Raw genomic sequence first — 13,402 nt, 5'->3', positions numbered from 1 at the left:
ACTTTTAAAGCATGTTTCTTTTACAAACGGGTCTCCATAGTGCGAAAACGAAAGAAAAAAGTTTCATTAAAACCAGACATTCTTTTCCAGTTCCATCTCTAGGAAGATGCAGCTCTACCTCTGCCATGTTGATCAATATTGTATGTGTATATTGTCTCAGGTGTCCCTAGTGTTGTGATACGTCATATAAGCAGTGGTGCTGAGAGAACGCAATTGAGAAACCGTTTCGTGAGGAGAAATTAATCTACATATAAGATATTGGTCACATATTTAAATGTTTTGAAATAAAACGTATAGTGTGTCTACTATTAACTGGATATAAAGAAATCATTTTTACTGACGCACAAATAGCAAACTTGTGTACAGTGCACACTTTTTAAAATTGATGCATTAATTTAACTTTTATGAATCCTACCATCCCGTGTGTGTGTGTCCCCTTCTTTCGGCATCTCCCATTAGGGGTCGCCACAGCGGATCATACTTCTCCATACCCCCCTGTCCTGTACATCTTTCACCCCAACCACCTCAATGTCTTCCCTCACCACATCCATAAACCTCTACTTTGGTCTTCCTCTTGTCCTCCTTCCTGGTGGCTTCATTCTCAGCATTCTCCTACCGATATACCCCATGTTCCTCCTCTGCACATGTCCAAACCATCTCAATCTCGCCTCCCTCACCTTGTCTCCAAAACGTCCTACATGCGCTGTCCCACTAATTAACTAATTTCTAATTCTGTCCATCCTCGTCACTCCCAACCAAAACCTTAACATCTTTAGCTCTGCTACCTCCAGCTCCACCTCCTGCCTTTTAGTCAGTGCCACTTTTTATAATCCATACATCATCACAGGTCTCACCACAGTTCTATAAACGGTCCCTTTCACTCTTGTAGATACCCTGTATCACACATCACTCCTAACACTCTTCTCCACCCACTCCACCCTGCCTGCACTCTATTCTTCACTTCTCTAACACACTCTCCATTACTTTGCACTGTTGATCCCAGGTACCTGAACTCCTCCACCTTCTCCACCTCTTTTCTATGCAACTGCACCTGAGTTTTATTCCCCTTCTTTCCAGCGCATACCTCCAACTCTACAGGCTCTTCTCAACCTGCTCCCTACTCTCACCACAAATCACAATATCATCCGCAAACATTATAGTCCATGGAGACTCCTGTCTGACCTCGTCCGTCAACCTGTCTATCACCATTGCAAACAGGAAAAGGGCTCAGAGCCGATCCTTGATGCAGTCTAACCTCCACCTTGAGCCAGTCTGTCGTTCCTACTGCACACTTCACTGCTGTCACACTGTCCTCATACATGTCCTGCACCACCCTCACATACCTCTGACACATCTGACTTCCTCATACAATACCACAACTCCTCCTTCGGCACCCTGTCGTACGCTTCCTCTAAATCCACAAAAACACAATGCAACTCCTTCTGACCTTTTCTATAATTCATCAACATTCTTAAAGCAAATAAGGCATCTGTGGTGCTCTTCCTCGGCATGAAACCATACTGTTGCTCACAGATGGTCACCTCTTCTCACAGCAAGGCTTCCACTACTCTTTCCCACAACTTCATGGTGTGACTGATCAACTTAATTCCCCTGTAGTTTGCACATCTCCCTTATTCTTAAAAACCGGTATCAGCACACTCCTTCTCTATTCCTTAGGCATCTTCTCACCTTCCAAAATCCTGTTAAACAATCTTGTTAAAAACTCCACTGCCATCTCTCCTAAACATCTCCAAACTTCTACCAGTATGTCATCTGGTCCAACCGACTTTCCACTCTTCATCCTCTTAATCGCTGCTCTCACTTCCTCCTTTCTAATCCTATTCACTTCCTGCTTCACCATCTCCACACCATCCAACCTTCTCTCTCTCATTTTCAATACTCCCATCTTCTCAACACACTCTCCTCATTCTCAACACATTTCCATGTATGTATGTATGTATGTACTGTATGTATGTGGTTTTTGGACCACTGGAGAAAGGACTTTCATTAATTGCAACTATAAATGGAAAATAAGCATGTTGTATAATTCTGTGATATTGTAATTGTTGGTATATTGTTGTAGTGTACAAGGAATTAAACTTTTTATAGTGCTGTTATAGCAAAATAATCCCCTTCGTACACACACACAGTCTAAATTTCTGGATGCATCAACCGGTGAAGGATCAGGATTAAACATTGCATGACTTTGGACAAAAGAGTCTGAAAAAGTGCAGAAGAGTATCTGATTGCAGCATCATCAGGGATAAATGTCTCTCCCTGGCTGCATTATTTCTTACTGCCTCTCATTTGCCGTTTGCTCTATCTAACACTCAGTAAAGAATTTTAATAAACGTGCTCCACTGAGAAAGCCTCGCTTTATTATTTCATGGTATTATCCCCACGTATCTGCGCGAGCTCTCTGATGGAGTGTTAAACGTAAAGGTTCTTGGGTCTATTGTGCATAATTAATGCACTCAAGTTAGTGCAACGTCATACTTCTGTCAATAAGAGATCCTGTCGTCCGATTAATGTCTCATGAACCATAAGCCAGATGCTCTGGTTCTCCAGAAGCTTTACTCGGACACGGAGGTAAAGTGGGAGTCCAAGCACTCTGAGAGAAGCATGCGAGTGTGGAGGAGTTTTCTCCTCTGCATGCTCATTCGGTCACAGCGACTGAGCCTGTGTGTTGACTGAAGCGTGGCTGGCAGCTGTCACATCTCAAAGGTCTTTCTCCATCCATCCATCATGCACATGTCTGGCTGCACACTCGCTCGCCAGTCTTGCTTCCATGCCACAAAGCTGACCTTTGATACACTTCATGTTACATGTCCTTTTGTTTTTTGTTTTTTTCTGCCATCACCACTCTGTATCTGTTCTATCTGCATTTGTATGACTCATTTCTGCTCTACTGCCTTAGCCTCAGGGATTTTTCTTCTCAGTAAACCTAAAGCCCTGAGACTTTTAGAGGACACGACCCCACCACACTGTGCAGTTTAACAAGCCGGTGTTGAATATATAACAGTTTATCACAGAAGCCTTCATCCTTTAATTTGCAGCCTGCAAGCAAAGAAGTATAAAGAGAGACCTAGAACCCACATATACTCAGCCTACGCATACAGTGTAGATTCTTAATGGTCATCTCTAAGCTTCACATTTTGTTGAGAAACCAGCACCAGCCTGTGGTGAAATAATGAACTGCACCTGTGGTGCTGCCATTGCTTTCTCTTCAGGACGGGAAAAAAGCCCTTTCTATTGCGTTAATCTCGACACGTTCAGCTGATAAGGTGAATGGAAACCTCCATCCATGCCTGCATATCTTGCTGAGTGCTAATCTCAGTATGGCACTTTGCCTTGATTTAACACCATCATGACTGACCAGCGGACATTTCTTTGCTTTGGTTAAATTGTCCGCTTCCTTTCGCTTCCTCCGGTGCAGTCATTAACTTCTTCCCTCTGAAGCTCGGTCCGCTATTGATTCCACGCCGGGTGAACGCATGCGCCTGGGGTTCTTTTCTCATTATGGCAAATCTCCTTCTCCCAGGGTGAAAACAGCGATATGATCGAAGCGGATGTTAATGCTGCAAGCCAGCAGGGAGGCCCCTTACCCCTTTGTGGGCAAATTACATTTGAGTATCGGAACACCTGGATGTCTTTCAGTAATGAGTTCTGTAATAGCGCTGACATTTCAATCAGGTAAAAACTCCTGCGGATAGGACAACAGAGTACTGAGCAGGAGGATACAGGTGAAGTGACATGAAGAGTCTGCATGCTTTTTCAAATGGGGGCAGTGGGTCACTCAGGTTTCATGAAGGAGAGAGAGGTTTTGAGACACACAAAAGACAGTGCAGGTATGTCAACACCATTATCAGTTTGTAATAATACCTCTTTTTAATAACCCACTCCTGGGATTGGTGGTATAAATGGCCTACCAGGTCTTGACCTTGTATTCTTTGGGGGCATGTTGTGGAGTACGGATGACGCGTTGATGGCTGAATGAAAATATCCTGACGAATTAAAGAAATAAATAACGATAGAAATGTTTTATCACAGGGTAAAGGTGATTAATCAGAATGACTAGTCACTTTGCGATTCTCCATGCTCATTTCCCTCTAAAGCAACAAGTGGAACCAAAACATGCTGCAAAATGCCTCCCACAGTATATCAGTGTCACCAGATAATCCTCACTGTAGGGTCAAGCATTCAGGATTTGGACCACTTTCTTGTCGCCCACTTGTCACAAGCATGGTAAAGGATGACTCATCACTGTAGACGAGTTGAGTTTTTTCGCAGGTAATTTTCCATACACCGAAATTTACGTCTGTCGAAGTCACTATTTCTCTTCGAACTATTCAACAGTATTTATGACTGAACGAGGGGTCTAATCCATTTGACCGAACTTGCGCTTGATTTTTAAACATCGAAGTGAACTAAACCGACTCACCCTTTTTATACTTCACACTCAGCATGGTTGAGATGTTCTTGTCTAATCTTTAATTAATTATGCAAGTTTCCCTATAATGTTTTCTATTTACGATGTTCATTTGCATAATCTCATGCCTCTTTTTCTTCTTTCCTATATTAGCCAAAATGCTAAGCAACCAGTGTCTTCCTGGGCGTAGTTAAATCACAGATTTCTACTGTTTGGAATCTAGACTTACTGCTTGTCCCATCCCCCCATCCCCCCCCCCCCCCCCCTTTTTTTTTTTTCCCTCCAGTATGTGGATACCATTAGCACTAAACAGAATGAACTGGATACCTTCATCGCAGAGGGCTACAAAACCGCTCTGTCAGAGGAGCGCAGGAGATACTGCTTCCTGGTAGACCGTCAGTGCGCCGTGGCCAAGAACAGTAGTGCCTACCATGGAAAGGTGAGAGATGCAGCATCTTCATCGGACTGTCTGTTGAAATCTACTAACAAAACTGTCCAATGCAACGCAAAGGCCATTTGGCAGAATTTGAGCAGTTGCCATGGCAATTCCCTGAGCTCCCTGCGGCAACGTTCTGCTCTTAGCTGCATTATGTGGGTTGCGATTACCAAAGCAGAGGAGCCTCATTTAGGTTGTATGAATAAGAAGTATTTAAGAAGAACTGCTGGTCATACTAATGTGTGTGTGTGTGTGTGTGTGTGTGTGTGTGTGTGTGTGTGTGTGTGTGTGTGTGTGTGTGTGTGTGTGTGTGTGTGTGTGTGTGTGTGTGTGTGTGTGTGTGTGTGTGGGTGGGTGGGTGGGTGGGTGGGTGGGTGGGTGGGTGGGTGGGTGGGTGGCCTAAACCCTGATGATGGCATTATGCATGACGTAGTGAGAGAACTACTCTGACGGCAAGTCCAGTAGCAGTTCAGGGGCATGTGTGGGAAGAGTTTAGAAAGGGTGCGCTCACCATGTTTGTGTGTGTGTTCGTGTGAGCGAGTGAGTCATTGGGCGAGGAGTGGGTGGATGGGTACAGAAGCAGGCTCCTCACCCACGCTGCAGCATGTTGGAATAAAGGGCGAAGATGTGAGGAGAAAGAGAGGCCTTGTCGTGATTACCAGCAGACCAGCTTTTATATGCTCTAAAGCATGATCTAGATTACATAATGCAGACTGCATACTGAGATAATCAGTACTGAAAAAAGTTAAAATTAAGACTTTTCATTACTCTTCCTCCCATTATTCTTGTGTCCAGGGCAAGGATCTGCTTACCCAGAAGATCCCAGTGTGGCAGCAATCCTGCTCAGATCCCAACAAGCTTCCAGAAAGGGCCATGGTGCTGGTGCAGCAGATGGTCTCCGGTTCGAACCCGCTTCTTACCAGCCCACTGCACTCCTCTAAAGGCAACCTGGTCATCTCAGACCCAATCCCCGGCGCTCAACCTCTGCCTGTGCCCCCTGAACTGGCAGCCCTCATGGGCCACCCAGGGGTAAGTGGCAGCTCCCCAGCAGCAGCCCATCCTTGCAGTTTATTATTACAGACGACATCATCATTCTAAACAACAGCCTGTAGGATGATTCTACATATTCATATTATATAACTAATCCTCACAGATATTCCAGAGATTCCATATCTGAATAATTTTGAGTGATAGAAAGATATCCCAGCTTATTAAATGCATGTAATCATGCGGTTTGATGGATGGCTGATGCAGAAAGTGCATCAAAGCCTCAGAAATGTATTTTTGCAGAACAGTACAGAGCACCTTCCCCTTAGTGAATTTTCATTTCCAAGCTGGATATCTAGTTACCTTGGCTCTTAAGTTAAGTTGTCTCTTATTAATGCCATGCCTTCATTTCTGGCTCACTTTTTTCTTCAATTTACTCACCTACTCACTTCTGCACACTCACCCAGTCACTTAGTGTTCACTTAGTTCTTTAGTTTTGGCGACTGAGTGAGTGAAGAAGTAAACAGTAAGCTGCATGTTAGTGTGTCTGTTTATTTAAACCCTGCGATTTTAAGTGCCTTTAAATGTACGTGTGTCTTTTGCCTTATCTTCATTTTGTTCCTGTTATTTGCAGAGGCTGATGGGGCCTGATGGCATGTCTTTGGTCAATGGGACAACTGGAATGCAAGGAGAGGAGTACTGGGCTGAAGGGGGTGTGTCTCAGGGAAGACCTGCCTCCCCACAGCCTCAATCCCAGACTCAGCCACAGAGGCAGGTCAGCGAGGTTTACTCCAACACCCTGCCTGTCCGCAGACCCCAGCCCGCTAAGAGCAAGGCCACCGTGGGTATGAAACAAAGCAGCCTGCAAGGCGGATCTAAACAGAACTGGCCATGCAGATCGATTTTGTCTATCATTTTGTTTTCCAAATTGCTAATCATGGAGCTTCAGTCCCCAGATTTTCTGATTGTTTCTCGTTGCATTTGTTGCTAAACTGAATCCTACCTACGTTTAACGATCCCGATATAATAACATTTTTCTCTCTTTCCTTTAGGAGAGACACGAACTCTGCCCAGGTCCAGCTCCATGGCGGCTGGACTGGAGAAGAACGGGCGCTCGCGTGTCCAAGCCATCTTCTCCCATGCTGCTGGTGACAACGGTACACTCCTCAGCTTTACCGAGGGTGACATTATTACACTGCTGGTGCCTGAGGCTCGGGATGGTTGGCATTATGGAGAGAACGAGAAGAACAAGATGTAAGAACCTTGCACTGTGGGAATAGACCAAAACCTGTTTTCACCTAAAGCTGGAACATGACTGAACAAAACTGACTTTTTTTTCTTTTCTTAACATTCCTGCCTTCATGTATTATTGGTTGATTTTTTAAAAAGCATTAAAACTAAGCTTGCTTGTTTATTTATTTAATTAAATGTTTTCAGGAGAGGCTGGTTCCCCTTTTCCTACACACGAGTCTTACCTGAGAGCGACAGTGACAAGCTGCGAGTGAAGTAAGTACCCTGGCGCTTTCTTGCACTTAAACCAATTTCTTTTTTTTTTCTTTTTTTTTTTTTCTTCTCACTGGTGTGAATTTTTTATAACGGCAACATTCTGAAGACTTTTCTCAGGCGGTATAGATTCCTAGAGGTTGACACAGACCAAGTGCACTTGTCTTTTATAGTTGTTGCTTCTTAAGTGGATTGGGGTATTTCCTGCTTGGGTGCTCTATCCCTGGGGCAAAAAAAAAAAAAAAAGCTGGTTTTTGGGTGACACCTTTTGCTTTCAAATAAGGTTATAAAGCTACAGCGAACTCCAGCGGTGCATGTATGGGCCTAAGTAGTCTGGGCTGATTGTACGCTCTCCTTCAGTCTACACCACGGAAAGAGCAGCAGCACGGGGAACCTGTTGGAGAGAGACGACACGTCTCTGCCCGTGCCCGACTACGGTCTGACCGCCCGTCTGCTGGCTCAGAGCCTCACACAGACCCGCCCACGTCCCTACAGCATGGCTGGCTTCACACAGGTACATACGCACATACACCCATACACACACACACACACAAAAGCATGCTTGCTAACTATTAGATTTCAACGCTAAATTTTCTTTTAAGTTTTTTGCACGATGGCGATCTATTCGTCTGCGTTCTGAAGCCTACTGACTCCACCTGCTGGAGCATAACGCACTGGTTTCTGATTACACTGAGCAATGCATGATTATTTTTTTTCTTTTTCTTTACTAACTCTAAGCGCACCTTCTTCACCGGCTCTGCTCTAGTGCACTCCAGAGTAGCATTGAAATGTCCTTTTTTATTTTTTATGGAACTTGCAGCCAGCGATTGAGGATTATGACAGTCGTTTTGCCACAAGGTAAGACTTAATGTGGAGGAACTGATGTGTGTTATATGTAAAAAATAAACAACAAGGTGTCAAGTGAACCCGATTGCAGGGAGATCCTTCTGATATTGAACATTAGTTATCGGAATACGCCATTGCCTTTTGAAAACATCTGCGTCTGTGTGATTTACCATGAACAAGAATTGAAGCTTTTATTTGTTTATTTATTTATTGGCCTTTTTTTTTCTGCTTATTAATGACAGCGTAAGCACAGTCTAAAAATGTATAAATATACTGTAACAATTAAGGCATTGGGGTGAGACAGATATGAGAGAATGTCTTAATAAAGATGTCCTTTTTGCACCCAGCCACATTTTGATAATTTCACAAGAACCTTCTGGAAAGCTGTTCAGTGACTTTCCTAACCCTTGAATTTTAAATAAATATTGCTGCATACACACTACTGCTTCATTTTGATAAACCAGAATATGGGAATGGAGACAGTGTGCCTACAGCTCAGTAAAAACTTATCATGAGGTAGTTGTATAGAATAAAAACATTTAGGGTGTTTTGATTTTTTTTCTCTTGTTTGTTGTTAACCATGAGCATTAATTCAAAACACTGTGCAATGCATCTTTCTTTGGAGTGGCTAAATTAGGTAAAATTCTTGTTCGGGGTGAACACTGCAGTTTTGGTGTATCGAAATGAGGTGTATTCTTTTAACAATTGTCTTTATCAGTTCTTACCTTTCCCTCGCTCATTGTGGCATCTGTCAGCTCAGATAAGTAGCAGATGTTTTTGGAAAAAAAAAGTGTCTACATATCCCCCATATTCCCCTGAAGGAACACTGTATATGCCGTGTGTTTGACTGAAGAAGGCTGAATGGATGTCTTTGTGTTGTGTATGTGTTTGAGCGAGTTGGTGGGTTTGAGGGCTGAGAGAAGCATCATCAACATGTGCAATGCATCATTTCTAACCACATTGTCTGTATCCTGTGAACTCCTGTCTCTAGTTCTGTGCATCTAAACTGAAACCCATCTAGCCATGCATTTAATATACGCTAAAGACGACTTTGATAGCTTAATCCACCACCAATCTGGCCCCTAGTTTGCTTTTCTTTCTTTTTCTTTATTATCTAGTACATTTGTGGAGCTCTTGGTTTTTTTTTTTTTTATATCAAAACAATGCTCCTCTCCTCCCTTCCCCTCAAAGTCACTTTCATTCCTATCATTTCTTCTTTTGGCTGTCTTGTCTTTTCTCCATTTCTTTCTAAGTGTGTCCGACCTGGCAAGCTTCCTTCTCTCTTTGTTCCACAGTTCCGATGGCAAATTGATTTCGACAGTGTGAACACAGACAGGCTATCAGACACAGACACAACTCCGGATAGCACAGGGGTTGCACCCCTTCCTTCCCAGTTTCCCCCTCTAGCCTCCCCCCCTCCCCCCACCCCACCCCAAAAAAAAAAAAAAAAAAAACAATCCTAACACGTGCCTCCACGCACCCCTCCTTCAGTGGAAGAAGGCCGCTCTCATCCCTCCTTTCTGTCCTCTCTTCCTCCCCTGCGTGTTGTCGCCGGGGGCCATAGTGCCGGTGGCGTATGGTGGGTCGGGGGGGAATCTGACAGAGAGAGCCAGAGGGCGCTCCATCTGCTCGCCTCGCACCTTTACAGACACTGAGCTGCTCTTCGCCTTGCCCGCTGCCGCCGTGGACTTCTCCAAATGGACTCCTCTCCCATGCATGTGCACAAGTTCTGCAACTGTTGTGTTTCTATGATGATGATTTTTTTTTTTTTTTTTTTTTTTTTTTTTAAGGACATCATCATGTAAAAGTGCCAAAAGCTATGTTGATATTTTCAAGCAGCGCTCCTTCCATTAAAGACATGTGCCGTTTGTCCTTTTCTTTACGCTGTGGACTGGCACTATTGAAACTCGCGCTCGCCGCAGAGCCTTGTAATCTCTTTATGGTTCAGTTGTGCGGCGTGTTTTTTTTTTTTTTTTTTTTTTTTCTCCTCTGTGTTTTGTAGAGCGTTGTGTGCTTCCACCGTGTCTTTAAGCAGCGCGACGTGCAGCCCAGAGGGTGTGTCACTTTTAACATTGTGGGTTCGATTTACATTGTTCTCGCTTCTCCATTATTATTTTATGAAAGATCCCAAATCATCGAAGAAGATATACATTCCAAGTAGGTCCAAAACCGGTAGGCCGACATAACGGCAATGTAAAATAACAACCTAGAACAGCATGAGTAATAAAACCATGCTACCAACACATAATAAAGCGAAATTTTAGAAGAAAATCACACTAATTATATTTACACCTGGTTGTTGTATCAGTGTCTTGCATCATTCCAAACCCAGCTCCAGTTGTAACATTGTAATGTACTTGCTCTGGCGCAAAAGATCCTGGGAATATTCCCTGTCCTGCGTATTTTATTGTTTTTCCCTGCCCTGACATTTAAATAATTAGCTCATTAACAGTCCTTTCAGTTTAAATCTGTGTTATGGGGCAGGAGAATGTTTAAATGTATAGAACAGAGTATACTCTGAGTTTAAAAGCAGCTAGTGACCAGCATTTAATATTCAAATCAGCTTATTGTACATGACCACATGCTTCCAATGCCCTACCTTGTTTCCAGTTGTTTTACAATGCGTGTTGTACACAATGCATCAGGAAAAGGATTTTGGTATGAGTTTAATGAGTAGTTGGAGATTATTACTTAGTGAAAGTGTATTCTGAATTGTACAGTAAAACTGTAGCTGCAACTGCAATCTTCACATATTGGAAAAGCAATCTTTCTATTTGAGTCTTAATTCTTTATCATGTTCTTATGGGAATAAACAGTGGTGGACGTTTAGGAAGTGAATGAAATTCGTTACTTTTTCATGTATCTGTACTTTACTAAAGTGTTTCCATTTGGGGAGATTTTTACTGTAACTTCACTACATTTCAAAATCAAATATTGAACTTTTTGCTCAGCTACATTTTGTGAAAACAGTCGTTTCTTTTTGTTTGAGTGGATAAAAACTGGCCAAACACTCAGCAGGCCACCAATCAGGATCGAGATCACGCTCTGTTATGAACTTTTTTTTTATTGCCGCTTGGAGGCATCTGCCTATACCCAACATGCGGTTCAGCATCAATTCAGCAGCAAGCAGAACACTTGAGAGGAATAAATGATGGAAGAAACTCCTGACTTGAACTCACCACAACACCAGTGACCTTATTTGTGCAATTCTTTTTTTGTTTTATTTTTTAAGTAGTTGAAAAGAAGGTTTTGGGCTCATAACCATTAATTAATTTAATGGATCTTAGTGTTTCTCTCATTATGTTCCCTGGTGGTCTAGTGGTTAGGATGCGGCGCTCTCAGCGCTGTGGCATGGGTTCGATCCCCGGTCAGGGAACCAACCTCACCCATTAGGGTTGCACAAGCCGTAGTGCCCGTCCCAAGCCTGGTTAAATGGGGAGGGTTGCGTTAGGAAGGGCATCCTGCGTAAAAACATGTGCCAAATCAAACATGCGGATGATCCGCTGTGACAACCCCTAATTTGAGAAGCCGAAAGAAAGTTTAGTGTTTCTCTTATTAATATTATATTAATAGATCGCTGTGCTAAGAGTAACAGAGTCTTCACATACATTGAGTTGATTAAGTAAAAATAAGACATTATTGCCATAAAATAATACTTTGGATACTTAAGTACATTTAAAGGCATATATGTTTGTACTTTTACTCAAGGCATATATGTTTGTACTTTTACTCAAATGAGAGATTAAAAGGAGCACTGTAGCTCTACTTTAGCTCGAATAAATGGTTTGTGTACTTCGTCCACCACTGGCAATAAGCAACTTGCACAGCTATGCACTTCGTACTCTGTATGAATGTGTATGCAGAATAATAAATGTTTATTACAGTGTTCATTTTACAAATCACTGGTTACAATGCAGCAGGTTATGAGCAGCTCAATATCCAACTGTTTTCTAGGCAGTGAAAAAGCAGAAGGCTATAAGAAAGGCAAATCTCACTGTAGTCATCATAAACCAAAAGCTTGAATAAGTGTTTGTAAACCTCTCATAAGAAGTGGACATATAAAAGAAATATAGAATTTTCATACCGAATTTTCTTACACCTACACTTAAAATAGATGGATGGATTTGCTGACTCAAATGTGTCTCCGATTGAAACTTTTCCTGTGTAAATGTATTTTTAATCACTGGATTTCTGGTTTGAATCCTCAAGATGCATGAAACAACCAGGTGTAAATGGCGTCTCGCTTTTCTTCCCTGCCAACTTTGCTTTCTTTTACATCTCCTGTAATTTCTATAAAACAAAAAAATCTGTAATGTGTTGTCACTTCTAATCTGTCGTGTTCCAAAATGGCCATCTGACAGATCCTCTGGAGCCGTGGTGTACTTTCCTGCTGTGCTTTTGTACCTTTTGTCTCTTTTAAACTGCTTTTTCTTTTTCTTGTAAATCAAATTTCAATGCACAGAAATCAGTATACAGAAAACATTCCATCATGAAAAATGCATGCTATGGAGAAACTTCAGCAACATGTTGACCTTGAATGTATTGTGAATTTTTACAAAAAGTATATATAATATATAAATATATCTATATATTAATAAAACACTTGTTCAAATTATATGATTGTTAACTTGAAGCCATGCTGTTGAATCCATGGTGTGTGTGTTTCTGCATTTCTGCACTACATCATATTTATCTCATCTAATGCCCACTCACCAACTTCAGTACCAAATCCTTTTTGTAATACAAATAGATTACTGTGTGTGTGTGTGTGTGTGTGTGTGTGTGTGTGTGTGTGTGTGTGTGTGAGAGAGAGTGAGAGAGAATGTTTAGGTTTGTGTCTTGTTATCATGGAGTTTTTGTCACTGTGGGATAGTGCTGTCTGTCCTGTGTGTGATGTGTGTAGTTAAGGTTAGCTGTATTGGTTTTAATACAGAGCTCTGAACACCTGGTAGTTTAATATATTTTATGCGAGTGACTTATTGGTCTCAGCAAAGCCAAATTGAATGACTGCTATGGGCAGACTCTTCATTTTACACTATATTTTGAACCCGCCATCTTCTTAGAGACGTTTTATTTACTCATGTATGAGCAAAGGGTTGGAATGTCCCTCATCCATCTGAGCCAGTGCAAAACTCAGACATCATGCCACAAAATGAGTAACCTCCCACCATCCTACACAAAACTAACAATCTGATATGTAG

General features: G+C 42.3%; 1 protein-coding gene across 9 annotated transcripts in view; it reads left to right on the top strand.

The window, feature by feature from the left end:
• baiap2a (BAR/IMD domain containing adaptor protein 2a) overlaps positions 1–13,402 on the top strand; it is a 68,306-nt gene that overhangs the window by 51,993 nt on the left and 2,911 nt on the right. For 2 of the 9 annotated variants that reach the window (XM_083566659.1, XM_083566657.1), the window contains exons 7-13: positions 4,716–4,868; positions 5,661–5,894; positions 6,487–6,697; positions 6,905–7,106; positions 7,290–7,358; positions 7,716–7,869; positions 8,176–8,213. In XM_083566659.1, coding sequence (XP_083422785.1) covers positions 4,716–4,868; positions 5,661–5,894; positions 6,487–6,697; positions 6,905–7,106; positions 7,290–7,358; positions 7,716–7,869; positions 8,176–8,213 — 1,061 coding nt within the window. Of the gene's footprint in view, positions 1–4,715; positions 4,869–5,660; positions 5,895–6,486; positions 6,698–6,904; positions 7,107–7,289; positions 7,359–7,715; positions 7,870–8,175; positions 8,214–9,496; positions 9,656–9,765; positions 11,488–11,745; positions 12,270–13,402 lie in introns of those variants that run through there. The other 7 variants (XM_083566661.1, XM_083566660.1, XM_083566663.1 and 4 more) reach the window with 5 other exon arrangements.

The sequence above is a fragment of the Silurus aristotelis genome (genome assembly GCF_946808225.1).
Source record: "Silurus aristotelis genome assembly, chromosome: 17".
Lineage (NCBI taxonomy): Eukaryota > Metazoa > Chordata > Actinopteri > Siluriformes > Siluridae > Silurus > Silurus aristotelis.
The sequence above is the reverse complement of the archived record's forward strand: the minus strand, read 5'-3'. Positions and strand labels throughout refer to the sequence as shown.